The sequence below is a fragment of the Amblyomma americanum genome, chromosome 1 (assembly GCF_052857255.1).
Source record: "Amblyomma americanum isolate KBUSLIRL-KWMA chromosome 1, ASM5285725v1, whole genome shotgun sequence".
Classification (NCBI taxonomy): Eukaryota; Metazoa; Arthropoda; class Arachnida; order Ixodida; family Ixodidae; genus Amblyomma; species Amblyomma americanum.
In genome coordinates this window covers 285,802,355-285,827,089 of record NC_135497.1, presented here as the reverse complement: position 1 = coordinate 285,827,089, position 24,735 = coordinate 285,802,355, and the positions used below count along the sequence as shown (strand labels likewise).

Below are 24,735 nucleotides of genomic sequence, written 5' to 3'. Positions count from 1 at the left end.
GAATCAGGGTGTAGAAGAGCCTTATGTAAAAATACTGGACGATATCTACAGCAGGTGCACAGCTACCATAGTCCTCCATAAAGTCAGTAATAAATTTCCAGTAAGGAAGGGTGTCGGGCAGGGAGACACAATCTTGCCAATGCTGTTCACTGCCTGTTTACAGGAGATATTCAGAGGCCAGGATTGGGAACTGTTGTGTAGTGCACAGTACTGTGGCGCCATCGCTGCAAGAACATGCACTACACAGCCAGTGGTGGCTGCTGTGACTGCCAGAGGGCATGTGACGGCCACTGCCAACAGCTACGGGATCTGTAACATGCCAGTGCCTTCTTGTGCGTGCCGTGGCGGTTCCGTATGTAATTCTGTGTGTATGTTGGTCATGTGTGTTGTGTGTTGCGATGCGCGTCTCCAAGACACTACAAGTGGCGACGAGGATGGGATACAGCCTGCAGAAGACGAAGCGGGAGCTGCCAGTGAGGCACCAGTGCCGCTGAAGGTGCGTGCGTAATACTAGTCCTAACCCGCTGTGTTCACGGAGTCTTCGACCATTCCAGTGGAAGATGGCAGCCCTTGTCCACATCGAGGAATTTGACCCGGCCTGTCCAGAGAAGTGGATTGCTTATCAGGCGTGGCTCAGTTTCTTCCTTGAGGTGAATGGAATTAGGGAAGCGGAAAGGAAGAGCGCTCTTTTGTTCAGCGTTTGCGGCGCTGCCACTTTTGACTTGGCATGATCGCTGCTGGCGCCGGCAGCGCCGGATACCAAAACAGTATCGCAACTGTTGGCCGTCTTGAAAGAACACTTCGCGCCTCAGCCATCGGTGCCGTAGCTGTTCCGTATGTAATTCTGTGTATATTAAACATGTTGTGTGTTGCTGTGCATGTCTCTATCCAAGACACAGCAGGAACAGTTGGGGATAAGAGTAAATGGAGAATACCTTAGTAATTTCTGATTCGCTGAAGACATTGCCTTGCTAAGTAACTTAGGAGATGAACTGCAATGCATGATCAATAAGTTAAGACGGGCAGAACAGGACAGTGGACCTGAAAATTAATATGCTGAAAACCAAAGTAATGTTCAACAGTCCTGGAAGGGAACATCAGTTTACTATAGGTAGCGAGATGCTGGAAGTTGTAAGGGATTAGGTCTACTTGGGGCAGGTAGTGAGCACTCATCCGGATCATGAGAGTGAAATAACTAGAAGAATATGAATGGGATGGAGTGCATTTGGCAGGTTCTCTCAGATCATGAATGGCAGTTTACTTATACCCATCAAGAGAAAAGTATATAACAGCTGTATCTTACCAATAGCATAGACCGCTTATAACGCATACCGCAGGAATTGGGAATATCTGCATTATAAGCGGTACTGCAGTGTAACCAAAACATAGCTTTTCCATGCATTCGCGTTTTCTGAATGGCCAGCCTACCTTTCAACGTGCACCTGACAACGCATCAGGCACACAACACTGTAATCACTCAGAAGTTTATTTGTTCGCGTTTGTGTTGCCTTGCCTATATTTTAAACTTTTCGCTACACGTGACGACATAGATCTCGCTCATGGGCTCAGGCATGACAAGATGCTGCCGCATGCGCGCATGGTATGAGCAGCGCTTGCAGCGTCATGCCATGCGCGCCGCCGCAGCCGCCGCTCCAGCATGCTCGTCTGGCCGTGCCATCGTGGCATCGCTTTGAAGTTTTGACCAATCAGTGTGCCCAACGGAGGCGCATTGGAGAGTGAAAGGAAAAACGCCTGCTTTGCGGCTTCTTTTTTTCTATCGTCTCCTGCCTTCAGCCTTGCCTTGAACCACACTGACAGCACTCCCCCGCCCTGCCTGTTGCCCCCTTCTTGCGCTATCTGGGAAGCACGCTAGTTGCCCGCACTATACGCGGTCTTCGGTTACGCACTGCCGCGTATTAAGCAGCACACCAATACATTGAATTTGACGGGAAACGAAGCAGTTGTCACAAAAAGCCACACATAATGCTGTCCCGCATTATAAGCTGTTACGTTATAAATGGTCTGAGCGTACTTACCTATGGGACAGAAACGGGGAGGCTAATGAAAATGGTTCAACTTAAGGACAGCACAGCGAGCTATGGAATGAAAATGATAGGTGTAACACTAAGAGGCAAGAAGAGGGCAGAGTGGGTCAGGGATCAAACACGGGTTAATAACATCCAAGTCGAAATCAAGGGCAAGAAATGGGCTTGGGGCATATAATGTGAAGGCAAGATAACCTATGTTCCTTAAAGGGACTATGCAATGAATAAAAAGTCACTTGTAAATGTTTTCAATGCTTAGAAATGATGCTAAGAAGCATTCACACCAAGTATGATCCTTCGGAACTGAGCCGGGAATTTATTATGAATTTTTAAAAACCATGTTTTTTAAAATTTGCCGGCCGATTGGTGTGCTCGTAGTGACCGATTTTGAAACTAAAATCGTGAAAAAAGACGTCACTGTACCCATGACGTCACCAGGTCACCACGCGCTGTCATTCGCTGGAGCCACGGCGTCCAGGCACACTTCCGGTTGCCGTGAAAACCGTCTGCTCGTGTCGCCGCGTGACCCTCTCGGGCAAGCGCGAGCCAGGGCATTGCCTTCGCGCATATGGTTTCGATTTTCCTCTGCCGCCTCCTTCTGTCGGGAGTTCCGGAGCCACTCGCACTGGCTCGCTGAGTCGCTACTGTCGTCGCTGGCGTTCAGCCGGTACGGCGTGAACGCATAGGGCTCTCGATGCCCATCGCGGCCGTAAGAGCGAGCAGTCTCGCCTCGAGGTCCGGGTCCATTACTGCTAACTACAACAGACGACAAGCAAAGAAACCCGACGCGTGCCCCAATCACGCCGCCGACGCTGCCGCTGGGGTGCTAGGAGCGACAACCGGAAGTTGCAAAAGGAACGTCAGCGGATGACGTATTCATGGGCGGGGCCCAGTCCCAGAGCTAAAGAGGTTTACTGGGATAGGGTGGCCGCAGCTGGCACAGGACAGGGTTAATTGGAGGGATGTGAGAGAGGCATTTGTCCTGCAGCTAGTGCAGTTAATCTGATGATGATGACTGTTACAGTAGCCCGGTTTGTGACATCCGAAGAGGCTGCTATAAAGTGCCCTAGTGGTGTTTGCCTCTACTATGCTAATAAGGATGCAGACGCATTCAACCTGCTTGTATCCTGAGCTGGTGATGGGTCTATAGATTGCAAAGCTCAGGATAGGGTTACTGGGTATTGCACCCACCAGGAACTTGATGCATCCATTGCCAACATACAATGAAGTCATGGTTGACTATTTTAAGAACCATCCGCAGAACTCGTGTATGTTGCATTGAGCAGAGTGACGAGTTTGCAGGGGCTGTACTTAATAAACAATGAAAATGGCTTTACCTTCTATCCAGCGTTCTCGTGTGTTCTTCTTCTCCTGGTGTCTCGTACTTTCGCTGGTGAAATTATGTCTGAAAATACTCCAACTAACCCACATGGTTACCTTGTTACCTTCTATCATGTGGTGGAAAACGAGGACCATGCCTTGGCTGGCATTTAGGCTGTTGGAGCAACACAGGTTAGACACCGCGCTGAGTCTCAGCATTTCATTTCATCTGCTCAGTGAGGTTGCTAAGTACGGATACCTTGGTGTCTCTAACAAATTATTTAAGGGGGATGCGAGGCTAAAATACTGATTTTCAGAAAAAATGCAGTTTTTAAGTTTGAGTTGTTTCGGATCGCTGATTTAATGAGGAGTATTGTCACCAAGTTTGGTTGTTATCTGAGCAGTAGAAAAGAAGAACATTAATTTTCACGAGGCGGTGGTAGGCTGTTAAAGGCTTCTATGAATGCTCTTCTCAAGACGTGGCTGTAGTGCGGGCAAGAAACCAAACGAGAAGTGAATGCCCACGTTAGAAAGTTTGTTTTTCGCGTTTTTTTGTGACGGAAAACCTGTCAAGAATAAGCAAGGCTATGAACGAAAAAGTAAAAAAGAAAGACATATAGCATATTTCTGGTCGTGGCAACTGCAGAGTGGCTGGCATACCGAAACAGGAGCTGGGATTGGCGGAAATATACCCTGTGACCACCCACCGCTGTTTTGCGCCATTCGGAGTCGCTCCCGCTTTCGTTTTGTTAGACGCTTGCTATCTGTTACCTGTCCTTCCTTCTGTGAGTTTATTGCTAACAGTGGTTGGTCGGTGGTGTGACCAGAAGATGCCTGCACCGAAGGCCTCAATGCGGAGAAGCTTCAGGAAGCGAAAACGCACCATCAAATCAAGAGGCCTACACAGCACTGGAGGCCTACACAGCAAGTGAGCGTATGTTTGTGCATTCGCCAGGCCGAAGCCTGCCACCGCCGACCAAAGCGAACCCTTCGAGCTGCGATGATGGTTCATCACCTGAAGACCGAATTTGCATCACCAAGAACCGTGGTGACTACAGCAGCCTTGGCTGTACTAGAATTTAATGGGGGTGCACATGGCATCGAGAAAGTGTTTGACAAGGTGGAACTAGAACATGGAGTCCAGACGATGAAGCACGTCCAGCAAGCAACCCATCAATGTATTTCACGAGCGAAGGCAAGGGCGATGAACAGCTCTGAAGCTGGAAAAAAAAGATAAGAAGGATTGAAGGATTTGCCACAGAGCACCGCCGTGTTGAAGAGTAGGGCCCGACCTATGGAGCAAGATTGTTTATTAATTTTTGTTTACCCCAAAATAAAATAGCATGTCATGAAAGCTTTGAACTCATTTTTCTCAGTTTTCACTTTTTGGGAAAACAAAACCGGTAGGAAAACTATAATCTCCAAACTGCATCGCCAAAAGCTGCTTTCAAGGTATTTTCTTGACTGAAATGTTCTCGGGAACAAAATAAGGTACATTTTAGTTAGCTAAATATTTTTTAACACAAAATATATTGAGATGTCTGGCATATAAGGACAACAAAAAAATCGAACTGTTTTTAGAGTGATGACATTTTTACAGATATGGTAGAAAAAAATGTGCGAGTGACCTTATCCTGCACTATAAACCGTCTAGAAGGTATCTAATCACAACTATTAGTATACGTCTAATATTTTTGAAATGATAGTTTTCAAAAGCTGACACACCTGATTGCTCTATATGACAGCTGTAACTTTTTTCCTGTTTGAGCTAGGAAACTGATATTTTGCTTATAGCCTAATGAGAAGAAGATACACCATCCCTGAAAATTTTATCACAATTAGTGCTGTAGTTCAAAAGTAGACTCTTCAGCCTGGCATCCCTCCTTAACCTCGGCAAATACCCATCTAACAAACTCCTGTCAGCGTTTCCTTAACTGTGCTTTCTTAATACAAATGAGTAAACTCATTTGGCATCAGCTTCCTTTAATGTATCATGAGACCAACATTACAGTATGGATGTTTGGTTGGGATCTTTAAACTAAATAACACTGAAGCATGGGTGGAATTAAATAAGCATCCTGCATAACTAGAACTGCATCATGAAAAGGGTTTCGCATAAATTAGCTTTTGCGTTACAGCACTAGAGTTGGTTCACATGAAGCTGTCAAAACATCGTAGAACTGACTCGCTAATTATTAGCTCATGAAAATACATGGAATTCAAACCGTACAACGACATAAAAAAAGACATTTTTAATTCTTCTTAAAAAAAATAAGTAAGAGGTTCTGCAAGGAACATGTATTTTTGCTTGCTGATATCAAATAAGTTCTTTAATTTTATGTAAAACAAGTTTTTGGGTACCTATGTTATATATATTAGGTAACTTTTTGCCAACAGCTTTCAAGAAACCCTCTAAACTGCATGCCATTGGTTTCTCTTGACATCAAGGTATATGCAATAAGGGTGCAATTGTCATCCTACCTGTCACAGAATTTGTTATTTTTTTTTTGAAGTTGCTTCTTCAGAAACGAAGAAATTTTAGATTCTTGATTCTGCAGTAACAACTTCAAAAACCTATAACTCAACTTCTATGATAGGCAGGGCAAGGATTTTAACTTTGTTGCATTCCTTGACGTCGAAAGAAACGAAAGAATTTCAGCTTTTTGAAAGCGGTCGGCAAAAAGTTACCTAAGACATTACTATACTCCATCTCAGCAGTTTCTTGCAGCATTACCAAAGCTGCTATGAGTGTACAAGCGACGTTCCGATGCTGCAGAATGTAGTGCCAGTATAAAATAGGCGACATATGTGTATATGATCTAGATAGCGTCCTTTAATGTGTGCATGCGCCAACTGCTATTTCATATCGAGCCTTAATGTATGCTCGCGCTACGTATGCAATTTCCCAAGTTCAGTGTGCGCGACTGTTGCGTACATTCAAACATCACTTCCAAAATAGCGGTCCACCTTCGAAGCAGAGCCCCTCGCCTCAGACTGAACTCATTGTTGTTGCTGCTGTTTTCAGTACATTCACTGGCTCTAAATGGGCCACTAGGCTTTCGCTTTATTTTTTACTTGGAGTGACTATTATGCCGCTTCTTGACCTAAGAGGAGTGTTGGTTTGTGGACAAAAATGGTTCCCGTTCTAACAACTGGATGCTGCCACTGGGCTGAGCCTTTCATTGCGTCTCCGTGTATATATGCTGGACTAAAACTACAAATGTGACAATTTAGGCTCTTTTCTAACTATATCTGTATATGCCACGAGCAGACGAGTTGCGGAGGAACACGTTTAATACGCTCTCCTGATAGGCTGAGGAGGTCTCTGCATTCCATAGTGCAGCAAGGAACTTATGAGATGGAGTATAAAGTGCACAAGGACCTGACCTCTTTAACATAAAGTTAGGTCTTGTTCAATAAAAAAAAAAATTGTTTAAGAGCTTCTTCACCCCTTATATCTTTTATGTGCCTAGTAAGATTTGTCACCCGCAAACTCTAACACCTTCCCTAGCTAGGAATAACATCATTATTGTTAATTTTCCCCCATTTTTCTCTAGACGACTAAAAAAAGTTGCCACCTATCCAAGAAACAGGTGTGAATGCCTTGAAATAATTGAAATCTGACCTTTTTTTTTTTCATTTTTGCATGCTGAAGTCGTGTTTGTAAAGTGGTGCATTATAGTTCTGTTTTTGCTTTTGTGATGTGTTCCATTTTGTGAACTTGTTTGTTTTATGCCCATTTGTCCATATTGGCTAGACTCATCGTAGGGATCTGCAGCATTTTCTAAATAACAGCTTGTTTACAGTGGAGGGGAAGCTGTGAGCATGAGGCAGCTCATTCCAAGCACAAACACATGAGAGCAGTGCACTTGCGTGTCTTCTTGCAGGGTACAGTGCTGAACCCATTACACGCACACATTAGCATGCCACAAAGGGTCGATGACATGCCCATCAAAAGCAGAGTGCATGGGAAATGTTCGACTGTGCTTATTTAATTTTACTGCCCAAGTTGGACACATATCCAGCATGATTGATTCATCAGGGTGCAGGAAACTGAAAAACCCGAGGAAATTTGAAAATGGGCTGGCCAAGTTGACTGAAACTGAAACAGAATGGCTGCTAGTAGAGGCTCTATAGAAGATCATGGATGTGGGGCTAATGGCATGGGTAGCCCAAATTTTGTTAAATTCTTATATTCTTCCCAATTTCTGCCTGTGCTTATGAGCTCTGTTTTGCACAGTGTGTGCTGTGGGGTATATTGGGATTTTTTTTTACTTCTACTTAAGGCAAGTCTTAATGTAACAAAGTATAAATTTGTGTTTTTACTTCATTTATCAGTGTCACTCGCCTGCTACAAAACACAGGGAAGCTGCTCCAGATTGACATTTTGGCTACTACAAAGCTTGCCCCAAAATGCTCTTGGCGATTCCTGACTGAAAGTATCTTGCATACCATATGGCTCACATGGCTGAAATGTAGCCTAGCCACACTGGATAGGAGCATATTGGTTTTTTTTTTTCATTTCCTATATCTTGTTTGGAGACCCTGCTGTGTCATGCTTGATGACATGATTTCTGATATTTTGTACAAAATAGTAACTGGTTTTAATTAAGCAGGCTGTCAGTTACAAGGATTCCTTTCCATGCAAAAAAACAAACAAACAAAAGATGAGATAGTATTGGGAGGACCAGTTGTTCGCTTGGACTATAGGAACAACTTTTTCAATCTTCAACTGAACTTTAGACGTTGCTTTTTAAACCAAATTTTGACAGTGTTAGAACTTTACAAAATACAAGCAATTTCTTGTATGATTTTACACAATAACACTGGTATTGTGCCCGAGCTTTCTGTAGATTCAACGGATGTAGTGTTCTTGACTGTGTGGAACTGCATCTTTTCACCATGCATGATGACCACAAACATGTTAGATGCTGTCTTCACAAGGAGTCTTGTGTTAAGATATGCTGTGAGGTAAAAGAAAAATGTCTTTTCAGCGGGGTGCAAATGCCTTGAACTTTATGCTTGACTGATGTTTAACAAAAATATGTACTATTTGCTGCCATTTTGTCACAGGAACCAAGATGGGGCCGGTGATTCCACTGTGTGGTAAGCTTGTCTTCACTCACAGCAGATGCTGTAATGAACAAAATTTTCTAGTTTGCTGCTATTATGTATTCCTGTAAAAGAAGCTAGAGTATGGCACTGCTTCTGCTAGATCCTTGTGTGCAAATTATTAAGGGCAAGCTTCTGAAAATGGCCAGTTGCTGTTTGTGCTGTGTGTATGGGTTTTGTTAAAAGCCTTGCAGTTTAATCCAAACTGGTGTTTTATGGAAATGCGTGCTGCTTGCTTTCATTTGTAACACGAATCAAGGTGATGCTGCTGATTCCACTGTGCGGTAAGCTCTGTCTCCTTCGCTCACATCTTATGTTGCAACGGACCTGTCACAGTAGTTCAGTGTTTTGGCTGCTGAGCCGGAGGACCCTGGTTCAATCCCAGCTGCTCCAGCTGCATTTCGATAAAGGCAAAATGCAAATGGCATCCATGGGCTATGCTATGTCAGTACATGTTAAATAATCCCAGCTGGTCTAAATTATTCCGGAGCCCTCTGCTACTGTATCCTTTAAAGCTCATGTATTGGTTTGGGACATAAGGCCTCCACAGTTTACAATTTAGTTGCTGTAATAAGCAAGATTCCAGTTTTCTGCTTTTATGCATGTGTACTTATAAAGTAGGCTTGAGTATGACACTTCTGCAGCTAGATCCTCATGCTTAAGTTGTTAAGAGCTGTTTTCTAGAGATGGGCAGTTTGCTTGTGCAGTTTGTACCGGTTTTTGTTAGTGCTCAGTTGGAAGCTAACCAAAACACTCAATAGCACTAAGTTGGAACTAATAAATTATTTACTGCAGCAAGGATGTTCAGTTGTAGTGTTGAGACTATCAAAAAGAGATGTTTTATGCCTTGGATTCTGTGCGTGCTTTTTTATTACAGTTGAACCTGGATATATTGAATTATTGATTATATCAAACAGTCAAAGAATCCCCTTGAAAATCTCATGCAAAAGTATAGAACTACTGAATGCGTTTATGGAACTCCTGTAAACGAAAAATTTCATTTGATATATTGAACGGCGCGCCACACTCCTGCAAGTGACGCTTCTCCTAACGCATTTCCATGATCACCCTTTGCGCATGGAGCAGTGTCGGGCACAGCCTTGGGCATCTACTGGCTGCCCTACCCACGTGAAGACGCCACAAAACTGCGTAGCGTAAGAAATTTGGCATGTGATTGGCAGTAGCCTTTGGTGTGGCAATGCCGTTTTCCACTCGACCCTGCTGCCATGCGGGGAAACCAGTGTTTGGTACAACGCTTGCTATGCCGTGAAGCTAACCTGACTGACTGAAGGCTGTTGGCAGCACCAGGCTTGCTTCACTTGTCTCGCTGGCAAAGGCGTTGAAAAAGCCAACTATACCTTAATGGTAATGAATTATTATTGTGCTTATAGTGCACCAGTAACACAATCGGGCCTGTTATGCTAGGAAGTGGCTAGTTGCAAAGCACTGTCCGTGGCGGCTTCAATGCAAAGCAGACTAGGCCCAGCGACACTCAGGGAACAGTGCACTGGCAGTATGCCAGCAGGCGGCATGTAGCAAGACGCAGGTCCCTAGCATTGGTGCACCATTATCTTTCTTCTAGGTTGCAGGTAATCTTAATCATTTCCTTGTTTTATATACCCAACTATTTTGCAATCCATTTCAAGTTTTATATATCTGGGATCATCTGTATTTATTTGAGACTTTTTTTTTTATGCGTCTTGAAGAAAATGAAAATTGGTTTTTGGGGAAAGGAAATGGCGCAGTATCAGTCTCATCTCGGGGGACGCCTGAAGGGACACCTGAACCGCACCATAAGGGAAGGGATAAAGGAGGGACTGAAAGAAGATAGGAAGAAAGAGGTGCCGTAGTGGATGGCTCCGAAATAATTTCGACCACCTGGGGATCTTTAACGTGCACTGACATCGCACAGAACGTGGGCGCCTTTTGCGTTTCGCCTCCGTCGAAACGCGGCCACCGCGGTCGGGTTCAAGCCCGGGTACTCTGGATCAGTAGTCTTGAAGATTGTGCCAGAGGTTTTGGCAGATGATGGTGTGAGCATCTAATTTCAACGTGACAGCAGCAAAGGATCATACTACCAGTTTCATCGTTGCGCCACTTGCAGCGTCACTCTGTACTGTCTGTACTGCACTGTCGTGCCACTGTGATATTTGCACCCTTTTCATGTGGAAGGCTGAACCAAGGAACTATGCAAACATTCTTGAACCAGTTTTGAAATTCTAGTAATGAATGTACCCTCTCTTAGCTGTATTGGAGATTTCAGTTCCGATTTGTTTATTTCAAACATGGATATATGATGTCCATGAGGGGGGGCAAAAGGAGACCAGTGCATCTCCCAATGACAATCTCTCCCAGGCTTACATATTAAACAGCTGGGACAAAAATGCTTGTTATAAACATATTAAGAAGGTACAGTGGTCATACATAAGCAGATGCAACAAAAATAAGCTTGAATTGAAGCATTGAAGTAGTTGATACTTAAAGGATTGGAAACAACGCGGAAATTATGCATAAATATAGAAGTTATAAGGTTTTATAGATTTTTTTTTGTATTCACTGCCACGGTAATAAGTCTGGCTGAAATGATGTACCAAAAACGACCCCAACTACGTTATAGTACAGACAAAAACTTTGTATCTTCATTTAATCACCATCAATCGTTCTTTATTCAGAACTTGTTTTCATTGCCATAAAGCAGTGGGCTTGAAAACTTGTTAAAACATCAGAGTTATGTACCGTTCCATGCCCAATAATGGCTTAATGTCTGTTCCATGTTTCCTTTCTACCCCTGTGCTAGTTCCATCAAGCAAGCGGCTGCCTCGTGCTTGGAGAAATTTGAAGCCATAGAAAAAGTCTCCAAAGGTAAGAGACACTTTACTGCACTCACCACAAAAAAACATCTACTGGCTTTTCTTATAAGTAGTGAAGTTGTGTTTTTTACTTGCAGCTGTTCTTGTATTCAACATGTACCTTTTCATCCAGAAACATTTATTTAATGTTCAAAAGAGGTACTTTTAGTACATTAGACACATCTAGTGGATATCCACACCTGCCCATTTATTGCCTATTATACATGCCATGCTTTGCAAAATGTCTATGCCAATAATGTAAAGTTGATTTAATGTGGATGGTGGTACTGGACATTAAGGATATTTGGAGGAGGCTTAAAAATGTCTACTGCTTTTCGCACTTAATGTGCAGTGTTGTGGACGCTATGCAATTAGTGCGCCTGCAAAGACATCACTCTACCACATCACTTGTGCTTGTCAAAGCCTCGGTTTGGAAAAAAATATGGAATGGTATAAGGTGACGGGCTAAGCTTTGTGAATCATGGTCAAGGCAGTCAGGTGTTTCAGTTATTGAATCCTCCGATTATAATTTTCACTTAAGGCAAACTACTACTCGCATCTCACTTGCATGTCTACTCACATGTCATGATGTCAGTGCATGTTAAAGAACCCCAGGTAGCCCAAATTACCCGCAGCAATCCACTGTGATGCTCCTCGTAGCCCGAGTCGCTTTGGGACATTATATTCTATGAAACTGAAAACGTTATTGCTATTAATAATAATATTATTATAGTAGCCACTGATGCACAGACGAAAGTGCTTCATACATTCAGGGCGATGTGCCATTTTTCGTCCCGAGGCAGTGCACCATTTCAGTCCTCAGAATTCACCTGCAGTCCACTGTTGACACTTTTTTTTTTTCTTTTTAAATGGGCTGCCTGTTTGAGGCACATCCAGGTTTGGATTGCGTGACTTGCATTTCAGTTAGCACCCTTAACAGTTGTGGCAGCAGTAGTGCTTGATCTATTTGCAGTTCTCATTTGAATTTCTTCATATGCTTTAAGAGACATCGCCTTTATTTTTTTCCCCTTTGGCATGAACACTCATTTCAGTTAAGTCAAATTGTCAAATTAGCTCATTTCAATTCATTATCAGTTAGCTGTGTTAGCCTTTACTGGACACAATTTTTAAGCTTGTTTATTTTTTTTTTTCAAGGGATATCTGATTGTAAATTTAATCGTTTTGCTTGGTTGGAGAAAAACTACAACCTTAAATGCATTGAAAGCAAAATATCTGTTATAGCAGATAAGTTACTGTGGTACAGTATTCCACACTGTTAGCCATTTACTGGCGCCGCATGCGGTTCGACAACACTTGCTGGTCTTCTGTTTTCCCCAGCTCGTGCGTTGGTTCACTGAGTGTATCTGCTTTGCTAGTCCTGGTGTGCCCTTCTGCCCTTTCTGCCGGCTTTCGGTGACATTTTGGTGGAGGTTCTGGGTTATTTCCCAATGCACGAAGAGCTCCTGGAAGCCCCCAACAACGCCCAGCTACGCCCCGTGGACGCGACACCTGTCCACAAGGCGCCACTTGCGAGGGTTCGATCCTGAGTTTCGACCCCCGACGGCACCGCCCCGTGCAATGAAGTCCACGGTGGCAAGCCAGACCATCCAGAGTGCCGTCAGTTCCCCACCGCCGCTTCTTCTTGCTCCTCGCACTCCCGCGTCGTTTCATGGCGACAAGTTCGAAAACGTGTAAGACTGGTTGGCCAGCTACGACCAGGTCGCTACGTTTAATCTGCGGGACAAGAACCGTATGCTACGCAATGTCTATTTTTCCCTGGAAGACTCCGCCAAAACGTGGTTTGAAAACCACGAGTCCGCTCCTCACCTGGTGAGACTTCCGGAGACAGTTGCTCGACACCTTCGGCAGCAACGAATGGAAGGAGCGAGCTGAAGTTGCCCTGCAGTCCCGAGCGCAGCGGCCAAATGAGAGCGGCGCCATGTTCGTAGAAGACATGGTGCGGCTCTTCAACCGCGCAGATTCTACCATGTCTGAAACAAAGAAGGTACGTCATCTTATGCGAGGGGTCAAAGAGCATCTTTTCGTGGGACTTGTGCGCGACCCTCCTAGCACAGTGGTAGACTTTGCTCGGGAGGCGACAAGCATGGAGCGTGCTTTGCAGCAGAGGTTTGCGCATTACGGCCGTCCGGCGAATATAACTGCTATGGACGCCAACATGCAGCTGCCCGGCACCGAGAGTGGGGCCCTCCGTGAGCTTCTCAGGAGCATTGTGCGCGAAGAGCTACAGAATGTCGAGCAGCACCCGGGTGTCGGAGGCACGTCGAATGTCATTCGTGACGAAGTCTGTCGAGCGGTGCAGCCAGTGGCCTATCCCCAGCCGCCACTGAGCCGTATGTCGTGACGTACAGTGAAGCATATGCAGCATTGCGCCAGCACCACCGGCGTTTTACTGCCGTGCTCCTCCTGCACCGCATCAATGCTTTTCAACTTCCCCTGCTCTCTCCAGCGCATGACCACCACTCAGCAAAGCACACGTGTGGCGCACAAGCTGGCCACCTACTGCACCACTGCCCATATCGTCGGATGGCCCTGCGAGGGTCTTCACCAGATGCACCCCGGCCATGCTATGGTGAACGACCCCATAACATCGAGCAGTACCTGACAGCCAGCGTTCCTCCTATGCCTTTGCCACAGCACACGTCCAGGTCACCGTCGCCCCGTCGGTTCTCTTCTCCAGGTCTCCAGCTGTCCATCCGGCAGTCTCTAGTCCACGCCGGGAAAACTGAAGATGGCGACCTCTGGGGATAGGGCCGCCGTTGCTTCATAATTCGATTAAGATCCTCTGCTTGCCGACTTGACCCTTCAACCCGATCTTCCACCTCCTGCTTCGACCACCTGCCGACACCCAGAACAGCCTCTGCTCAACACCCCGTTTCAACAAACACCTCTACCCTCCATTCCGGAACCTTCCACAACGCACCTTCCAGAAAATGAGGTTGTTTCCGCCAAAATACCGGCCCTCTTCGACAACCACCATGTGACTGCCCTCGTCGATACCGGCGCAGATTTCTCCATTATGAGTCTTGGTCTTGCTACCCTCTTGAGAAAAGTGTGACACCCTGGCACGGAACACAAATGCGGACCGCAGGCAGTCATGTGGTGATGCCGCTCGGCGTCTGCACCGCTAGGATAGAGATTCGCGGTATCATCTTCACTGGTTGCGGTATCATCTTCACTGGTGCTCCAAGGACCTGATCCTCGGTCTCGATTTTCTTTGCGAAAATGGTGTTGTCGTCAACCTCCGTGAACTCATGGTGACATTCTCCACCCCATGCACCATAGCTGACGACAGTGCGCCAAGCAGATCCATTTTTCACGTGTCCAACGACCACATCACGCTACCACCGCGTGCCAGCTTGTTTGTTACGTTGGACTGCGACAACTCCTGCACGTCCAACGGCATCGCAGAAGCAAACCTGTCTTTACTGCTGAGCCAACATGTCTGCATCTCATGGGCCATTGTTGCCCTGCAGAACCAGCGAACTCACCTTCTAGTTACGAATTTTAGTGCCGAATAACGCCACTTGAGGAAAAATATAGCCATCGCCGATTTCGATGAAATTAGCGAGCCTGCCAAACACTGTGCGTTGTCAACGTCCCGGGGCACCCCTCCAGGAGGACCTAGTTGAACCTAGAGGGACCTAGTCGGAACTACACACTGGTATCAGCAACGTCGGTATGGGTGCCATCCTCATTCAGTGGCAAGATGGTGTTGAGCGCGATTGCTTATGCAAGCCGCACTCTGTCGCGATCTGAAGCGTATTATTCTACCATGGAAAAGGAGTGCCTTGCTGTCGTTTGAGCGGTAACGAAATATTGCCCGTACTTGTATGGTTGCCCATTTCGAGTCGTGAGCGATCACCACTTGCTTTGTTCGCTCGTGAGCCTTAAAGGCCCATCGGGGAGGCTAGCGCGTTGGAGCCTTTGGTTGCAAGAATTCGATGTTACCATCGTGTACAAGTCTGGAAACAAACAGCGACGCAGACTGCCTGTCCCGTGCTCCTCTCCCATACACCATTGCTGACACGGAAGATGATCCCGCTTTTCTTGGCGCTTTAACCTCGTCCGTCCTTGCTCAACAACAGCGAGATGACGCCGGGCTACGACCTCTCATAGAGTCCCCCGAAGGCCGCACCTCGTCGCCGCCCCGCTTCTTCACACGTGGGCTATCGTCGTTCTGCTTGCGGTGACAGTATCATTGTAGGGTGTTTAGAACATGTGCCACAGGTTTGCTTAGAGTATCGCTTGAAGATTCTACTTTTACGATTGTACTAGAAGCTGTAGGTAGTGTTTTATGCTTGGGGGTGAGGGGGGCTCTGGTCTTAGAAAAAAAAATTATGAAGTCACAATTTTGAAATCTTCAGGGAACATGTATTTGTGTTTGCCAATTCTAAATATGTCATTTAATATTATGTAAAACAAGTCCTTGTGTGCTTATGTAATATGTAAGTTTTTTTCCCGAGAACGTTTAAGAAAATTTACGGCAGGGAAGTAACTAAAATGCAGGCCGTTGCTTTTTATGACATCAAGGAATGCAATAAGGGTAAAATTGTCATCCTGCCTATGATAGATTTTTAGTTACAGCTTTTTGAAGTTTCCGCTGAAGAAACTAGAAGAAAAGTTTGTATTCCTGTTTCTAGAGTGCCAACTTCAAAACCCTATAACTCAAGTTCCGTGATAGGCAGGATAATAATTTTACTCATATTTGCATTCCTTGGTGTCAGTAAAAAGCAGTGGAATGCATTTCAACAAGTTCTTTGCAGCAAAACTTTTTGAAAGCTCTCGGCAGAAAAGTTGCCTAACATAGTACATAAGTGCACAAGCATTAGTTCTACAGTCTTGCAACGGAACAGCAGTTCACAATTGGTATTGAGGTGCCGGAAGTGGTAAGGGAATACGTCTACTTAGGGCAGGTAGTGATCTGGATCATGACAGGGAAATAACTAGAAAATTAAGAATGGTGTGGAGTGCATATGGCATATCCCTCAGATCATAAATGGGTATTTACCAGTATCCCTGAAGAGAAAAGTATACAATAGCTGTATCTTACCGCGGTACTCCAATGAAAAGGGTTCAGTTGAAGTTAAGGGCAACGCAGAGAGCTTTGGAATGAACAACGCAGAGAGCTATGGAAAGAAAAATGATAGTGTAACGTTAAGAGACCGAAAGCAGGTAGAGTGGTTGAGGTAACAAACACGTGTCAATGAAATCCTAGTGGAAATCAAGAGGATGAAATGGGTTTGGACATGGCATGTAATGTGAAGTCAAGATAAGCTAACTGATGGTGTTTATGGTTAACTGAGTGGATTCCAAGAGAAGGCAAGGCGTAGTAGTGGGCAGCATAAAGTTAGATGGGTGGATAAATTGAAAAATTTGCGGGAATGCGGTCGCGGCAAGTGGCAAAGGATAAGGTTAATTGGAGAGACATGGGAGAGGCCTTTGCCCTGTGGTGGGGTGTAGTCAGGCAGATGATGAAGATGAAGTGGCATATTTAGAATTGGGATGCATAAACAAATGTTCTCTAAAAATTTCATAGTTGTGACTATATCAATTTTTTTTTGAAGATGCACTTAAGAGGAGTCTGAACTCGTTTTTTTACCGCAGGAACTCTATCTGCACGTTCCGGGCATTCTTACAAACTTCAAATTATTATCCTGTGCAGCCGATTGCCCTAATTAAATCGGATCAAACGTCCCAGCTCCCGCCTTTTTTTGCACTGAACGCGGTAGGTAGACGGAATCAACCAACGCGTGGAGGGCCTTTCAGCCAGTCCAGTGGCGGCTTCGCTTTCACTTTTATTTTGTTTTTTAGGTTTCTGTGAATAAACAGTTTCAGTCACAGATAATATAGCTGCAAATTAGGCCCACGGAAATAAAAATACACGTGGACTTTGATTTACGTATCCCTCCGCCGATGGCAGAGCGGCAGGCTGCCGCGGGACTGGCTGACACGCTGGTTGACTCCTCCTACCTACAGCGTCGAGTTCAAAAAAACAGCGGGAGCCGGGACGTTTAATCTGATTAATTAGGGCAATCGACTGCACAGGACAATAGTTCTAAGTTTCTAATGCCCGGAATGTGTAGATAAAGTTCCTGCTGCAAAAAGACGAGTTCAGATTCCTCTTTATTACACCTTTAAGACCAGCTTCCCCCCTTTAGCAAATACTTTTCTAATGTTTTAGTTGTTTTCTAGCTCTGTATTGTGACTGTGTGTAGTTTTCAGCCTATATATCTGTGCCGTGCCTTTCTTGTTCTTGCAGACAACAAGGAAGCTGTGTTGTCCGTACTTACTCTGCACTATGAAGTTGTTGAAGATGCTGTTCAAGAACTTAGTGAGGTGCGTTCAATACTGCATCTCTGTTTAAAGCTGTGCTTCCCTGTTGAAATGTTGCTCAGGAATGGTTTCCTGTGCTGTAGTGCTATAGCACAAGAAGGAGGCTGACTTGAGGTATTAAGCACTGTAACGGGGAAAGTACTAAGCTAAAGGGAGAGGATCGTGCTCTTAAAGTGCTCCAATGTAGCATTCTTTAGCAAACCAGTAGTATGCATATAGTAATGGGAATTTTTTGTGCAGTGTCCACCACTGTAAGGTTTGCATTGCAGCCATAGAAATACTTTAGTGGGGCTGCACTAGAAGCAAAATACTTGGTTTTAAGTCTTTCTGCATACTGCAAGTATAAATTGATGGTGGTTTATGACTGTGAAACACCACTTTATTGGCTTCGGGAGACCTTGAGTGAAGGTTGGCTCAACTGAAATCAGAATGCGGCAGCCTACTTTGGTGAACCGAAATATATACTTTAGCGGGATCCATCTAAAGAACCCTACGGCAAATTCCTGTCAAAGGACAATAGTGGAGTTGGCCTGTTGTTGTGACGTCGCCCTTGTCCGCCTTGCACCTGCCAGCCACCTCTGATGCCACACTATAGCAGGTGCAAGGCAGTTGTCCACAGCAGTAGGCTGACGTCATTGCTTGGACAGTTTCTTTTGAGGGGCATTTGTCACTCTGTTCTTGAGTTGTAACTGACTACAGTCGACGACCGATTTTTCGGACTTTCTAGGGACCACGAAAACGGCCGAAAAATCAGGCAGTCCGGAAAATCAAATTTAACCGAAAAAAATCACGAACTTATTACCAGTGTGCCGGAGGAAAGCATCAGTTGTATTGCACACATTCTAAAGCTCCTCATGACTAAATTTCGCCGCGCGACATGTGCACGGACAACGGGCGGCGACCGCTTTCATGAGCTCGGCCTGGCTGTGCTGCCCTCAGCATGTCTCCGATGAACGTGTGGGTTGGGACAAAATCTAAACGGGAAAGCGAACACGCTGCTACGGGAACTGCGCTGCGCCCGCAGTACGATGGGCCCGGAACGAGAATGCGAAGATGACGAAACAATAAGAATCGAGAAATGGCCAAAGCAAGCGGTCCATTGGCGTTGGCCTTCGTCATTAGGCCTAGTGGCTAGAGCCAAAATCGGCATCGTATCCAGTGGTATGCACCCTGCGGTGGCTTGCGTATAATGAGACGTGTCTTGCCTGTCATCAAAACGCCAGTTGTTTACGGTTTTACAATAGAAAAGTCAGAGTGCGGTGCGTTTTGCCGCAGGTACGCTGCCCTCGCTTTCAAATGCACCAACATTTCCTCCCGCGCACGCCGTCTCTGTGAGGCCGTACGCCTCCCACGCGCTTCGCTACTACCTCTTTCCGCATTCAAGATGAAAGACTCGGCACAGATCAGTTCCGCGAACTCTGACTACTGTTCAAGTTCATGCTGCAGAAGACATTCACGAACAGTACGAATTCGAAACCACGCGGGTGCAATGTGCCGACTCGCGCAGAATTTCAGCATCACAAGTTAAGAGGTGCCTTTTAAGCTTAAATTTCATTTTGCTTGATCAAGTTTTTAATCTCTCCTGCAGTTTGAATTAATGAGGTTCCACCCCACACATTTATACGGCGGCTTGGGTATTGGCGGCGAGTGCAGACGAGGTCCGGAAAATGGAGCAGTCAGTTGCGGCGCATCCGTAATTTCAGACGCTCTTATACATTGGCTCTATGGGCCATGTCACGGTACCGTAATAAAGTTCAAATAATCAAGCATGTCATAAAAATCAGGCGTCTGAATTTTTGGTCGTCGGCTGTATAGGCATTCGGATGGTTCTTAAAGGCATTTATTTCACAACAGGAGAAAGTCGGGAGGCATGAGAAGGCAGGTGAAGTGGGACAGTTCAATTTATTTATCTGCGAGTAGTTTCAGCAAACTGACACGCCAAATGGATGGTACTAAGATACTGGCAGCTGCCTTCCAAATGGTCAACATGACCAGTTTTTCAAGATATTTTTCAAAAAAAGTTGTGATTTCTATGTCTAGAAGTAAATACTGTCCTCAGTAGTTAGGGCACTCAGCTACTGACCCGGAGGATCCAGGTTCAGTCTCAGCCGTGGCAGGCACATTTTGATGTAGGCGAAACGCACATTATCAATACACAATAAAGAACCCCAGATGGCCTAAATTAATCCAGAGCCCTCCACTATGGAGCACCTCATACCCCATGTGTCACTTCGGGACATTAAACCCTACCCTTTCTAATTTATCTCGTTCACTTTGCTTCATACTTAAATCAGACCCAGCCGATGAAAGCAAGGAGCACTCTAGCAATTGTAATAGGCACTATTGATGTGCTTTAGACCACCGAAGTTTTAATGCGTATCTGTAAATATGTTGGCAGGAAATGGTATTGTGGCATTTTTTTGTGTGAGATATTTTCGGAGGAGTGGAACGGTAAACTGGAGGGAGGTAAAGGGACATTGTCTCATCTCGTCTTGTCTGTAAGGGGCAGTAGACTGTCAAGGTATCTTCTAGCAGCCTTATGACAGCCTTTATTTTTTCAATCTAGGAGTGTATTGTTCAAACGAGTTTTTTTTCTTTTGTTGTTGAAGTAGCTCTAATTGCAGAAGGCATCGTAGCGGTGGCCAAGTGGTTGAGCATCCGCCTCGCATGCAGTAGGTGCGGGGTTCGATCCCCAGTGCCGCTGGGTACCCACTGGTGATACATTGGGTGCAAGCTTTGCCATGGTCTGGTGCGCGGCTTATTTAGGGTGAAATGCTTGGGAAATGGGTCTTCGGCCCCACCTTGAAAAGTTGAAAATAACTTGTGTCATGGTGCTCTTTGGCCACAGATGCCCTTGCGCCATGAAAATCTATAATCATCATCATGATCTAATTGCAGAAATGCAGAAGAGAAAGATGGCAAACTTGGGATTATAAGACATGACCAAGTCAGCAGTCTAGAGTCTCTTCTCGCAGGATAGTTCTAATTGTTTATCTTTGTTGTGGTTTTAGCATTAGTCAAATTTTTTCTCCTGTTAAGAGCATTGCGCTGAGAATTACTTTCTCCAGGTAGTTGATGTTGTGCAATATTTTGCCTTACACTAAAGGAAAGTGGACTTGTGCACCTCTGTTCAGGTTAGTACACCGTAAATTTTTAATATAACAGACTGCTAGGCAAGTTTACTGCAAGTTCTTAAGGTGAAAGACTTAAGCACACAAGAAAAAAATCACAGTCCAGGAGGCGCCACGACATCACTAGTGTGTCAATGTGTTGTTTCCTTCATGCCTTTGCGTCCTGGAGATTTTAGTTTCGTGGAAAGGATATTTCACAAACCATTGACCTGTGCAAGTATTGCTGTGAGCTCATTTTTTTTCATAAAGAACTTGGAAAAGAAAACACCCAGAAAATATGCTAGCTTTGAACAGTCTGATACTGAATGCCCTGCCAGTTGGATTGTAATGAAAAGTGGAGCATGGGAGCAAATGATCCGTCAACTTCGTGGATGCAGTTAAAAATGCCGACAAATTTAAAGCAACTGTGAAGATGGCAGAAAAAAAAAAATTGGAAAGCAGAAACGTCTACTTTGTTGCAGGTAGTGTTAGTGCTGTACATGCCACAGCCAAAAAAAAAAATTGCTCAAATAAAACCGCTCGAATGGTGCTTCACATTTACTCTGTAGCATATAATGTGAATTGACAAAATATTTGAGTGTTTTTACTGGTGTTCCACTGCTGTCTCTCAGTGTCACATTCCTTCCAGCGAAGAGTGTGGAGGGGGACGAAAATTCTTTCGGTGCATAATTTTTAACGCGATAGCGTTGCAGATTTCGTTCAGCAGCAACCCCGTTTGCGGCAGCAGCATATCGAGAAAAGCAGGGGCCCACCTGCCGCCTAGATCACATGAACTTGTGACGGCATTGCAACCTACCCACTATAGCAGGTGGCAGTCTCATTAATGATTGATCATGAGAGGTTGCTCGGAAGAGCAGCCTGGGTCTTGCAAGCCCCACCATGGCTGTGTTTTAAACAGCCACCTGTCAGGGCAATGGTGCAGTGCTTAGCCTCTACACCGCTGTGCCAGGAGTTGTATGATAACTCCTCACGATCTATGAAGGTAAAATAGAGAATGACCAGTTTCGCATAATGGGCATGTAGGCAGAACCTAGGCGATAGAGATGGAGTACTTGTGGAGGAGGGATCTCTAGCGCTATCACATTGTACCCGTAACATTAAGCATTACAGGAGGTCAAAAGCAACAAGTGTCTGTGTGTTCAGACATGGTAGTTGCGCGAAACACACACACACACAAGACGGTAACTACCATGTCTGAAGTAGTGAACCAACTCGACACGTTCTTCTTGTCTGTGTCTGCGAAGCGATATGCAAAGAGGACTCCAGGCCGCTTAAGGAACCCATTTATACTAATATTGCATCATACCTTTAAGGCAGAGCTCAAGCGTCCCCTCAAGTATTTTTTTACACGTTTTTTTTAGTTGGGCTACTGTACTTTGCTGCGGTAGCTCAGTGGCTTTGGCGTTCAGTTGTGATTCCAAGGTCACAAGTTCAGCCCTGGCCACCTTGGCTGCATTATTGCGGAGGTGAAATGCAAAAGATGTCTGTGAGCTGCACAATATCAGTGCACCTTGAAGAACCCCAGGTGGTATAAATTAAATTGGAGCCCTTTACTACGATGTCCTTCATAGCCTATGTGTTGCTTCAGGCCTTTAAACTTGACAAATTGCTTTTATTTTAACATATGAACATTTCATACCCTTATATTTAAGCCTGTAACTTGTTGAAATGCTCCAATTGGTGAAAATTAAATTTCTTTTAATGCAAAATTATTATATGGGTATTAGGTGGCAGTGATGGCGTAGAGTTAGAGCATCCTCCTTGCATGCTAGAGGACCAAGGTTTGAATTCCGGTGCCGCGCAGTTCTCCACTGCGTTAAAAAAAAAAACTCAGCGTGTCGATGGAATTGCATATCCAGGCCTGTGGTGCGGCCTGACCTCGGTGACCAGAACCTACAATGCACTCCCTCACCGGAACAGGATTTGGCTACCCTGGTGTAGTACTGGGCGGCAACTTCCCATATCAACAAACAAATTAACTCTCGGCACTCAGTGCCCAGTGGCTGCAGAGCAACTGACTAAGGTGGCAGTCAGACCTGTGACGCAGCGAAGGGTGCTAAGAATCTCTGGCTCCGCACAGGCCACAATTGGAAATTGAACTTGGCAACGTTTAACGTTAGAACCTTATCTAGTGAGGCTAGTAGAGCAGTGCTGTTAGAGGAACTAGCGGGTATTAAATGGGATGTTATAGGGCTTAGTGAGGTTAGGAGGACAGATGAAGCGTATACAGTGTTAAAGGGCGCGGACATTCAGGATCAATACACCCTTAAGTTCCTGCCTAAAAAGCTTCAGGGTCTAAATTCGACCCCCAACTACCAAAATATATATATATATATATATTTCGCGCCTACAAAGCCTGGAAACTGCTATTTTGGAGCGAAATGTGGCTGGACTTCGTTCGTCGCATCCCATGACCGCGTCCCTGATGGCCGCGTTCTTGGTTTTATTTGAAAGCTGGGCCCCTTCCCTCCAGTACCTGGTATTGCTCACTACTGTGAAAAATTTTTGGAACGTCTACATTCCGTTGTTTTTTAAGCCTCTACAACAAGCTCTGAATGGCTGGCGCGTGCACTTCAGATGCGATTTTCTCAGCTTCGTGTTTTTCTAAGTTTCTATTATAATTTTTGGTGCAATTTCAATTAATCTTATACCGTTGAATTCAGAAAGAACTAACGTGTGGAGCCATGCTGTTTTTGTTTGGCGAAGTGAAACATTTCAAATTTGGTGAACCATAATGCCACCTTACTGTTCTTCGTAATTATGGTGCCTGGATGAAATTTAACATTTTTATACGATGATGTACTTCAACAACAATATAATTAACATAGCTCCAGATGGCAGGTCTTTGGCTACAGCCCCATTTCAATCAAAACCAAAAAATGTTGAAAAAAATTGTCTTAACTACTCGTTAGAGTGTAACTAATTAGGCTTCAATTATTTTTCTATAATATGAGCACTAATTTAGATGTACTGTCACTAATTATATTTTTGAGAGAAGGAAGAAACATGTATATACACCTAATTTCATTACGATATCTTTAATAATAAAGATCTATATTTTAATATAAAGGAAGAGGTAAAAAATCAAAAATAAATATAGAGGAAGTAAAAATAAAGAAACCCAGTGCTTTTCGCATTCAAAGCATGTAAGTAGTCTTAAGTGCCCTCCGTAATTTTTCTAAGCACTCTACCACTCCTTCCAAGTAATCCCCTGCTGAAAATTCTCTTCATTTATTATGTACTTGACACATCTGACAAACTGCAATAATTGCGTGCTGAAGTTTAGAATTTGCTTTGGTTTGGTTTATGAGGGTTTAACAGCCCAAAGCAACTCAGGCTATGAGAGACGCCGTAGTGAAGGGCTCCGGAAATTTCGACCACCTGGGGTTCTTTAACGTACACTGACATCGCACAGTACACGGGCCTCTAGAATTTCGCCTCCATCGAAATTCGACCGCCGCGGCCGGGATTGAACCCGCGTCTTTCGGGCCGGCAGCCGAGCGCCATAACCACAGTTTAGAATTCAGTTCGGTAATGTTTTAATGCACATTCCGTGGTGTATATGCTGGCTGGTTGGCAAAGGCTTTCACTTTGTCCGGACATTATGTTAGTGCCTCTTTTATAGGTTAAGGCAAGTGCACTAGTCCGAAGTATACGTGCAGGTACTGCTGAAGCTACAAGCCAGCTCCATAGCCATACCAACAGGTGTGGGGTCTTGTAGTCTTGCAAGCAAAAGTACTATGGCACTGTGTAGTGGTGCTATCTGCATAGCTAGACTAAAATATTATCTAAGATATTCTGTAGTGGGCAGTGTCAATTGACACTCTGGATTGCTGGTGCAAGTTTCCAAGCAAAAGCACCAACAATATCACCCATTGCTTCTGTAATGTAGCTATAATCCTGAAATTGCTAGCATCAAGCTGT

At 44.8% G+C, this 24,735-nt stretch overlaps 1 protein-coding gene across 1 annotated transcript in view; it reads left to right on the top strand.

The window, feature by feature from the left end:
* Nucleotides 1-24,735, top strand: part of LOC144115217 (cyclin-D1-binding protein 1 homolog) — a 73,306-nt gene that overhangs the window by 25,481 nt on the left and 23,090 nt on the right. The window contains exons 5-7 of the mRNA XM_077649494.1: nt 8,439-8,471; nt 11,275-11,339; nt 17,607-17,683. Coding sequence (XP_077505620.1) covers nt 8,439-8,471; nt 11,275-11,339; nt 17,607-17,683 — 175 coding nt within the window. The remainder of the gene's footprint in view (nt 1-8,438; nt 8,472-11,274; nt 11,340-17,606; nt 17,684-24,735) is intronic.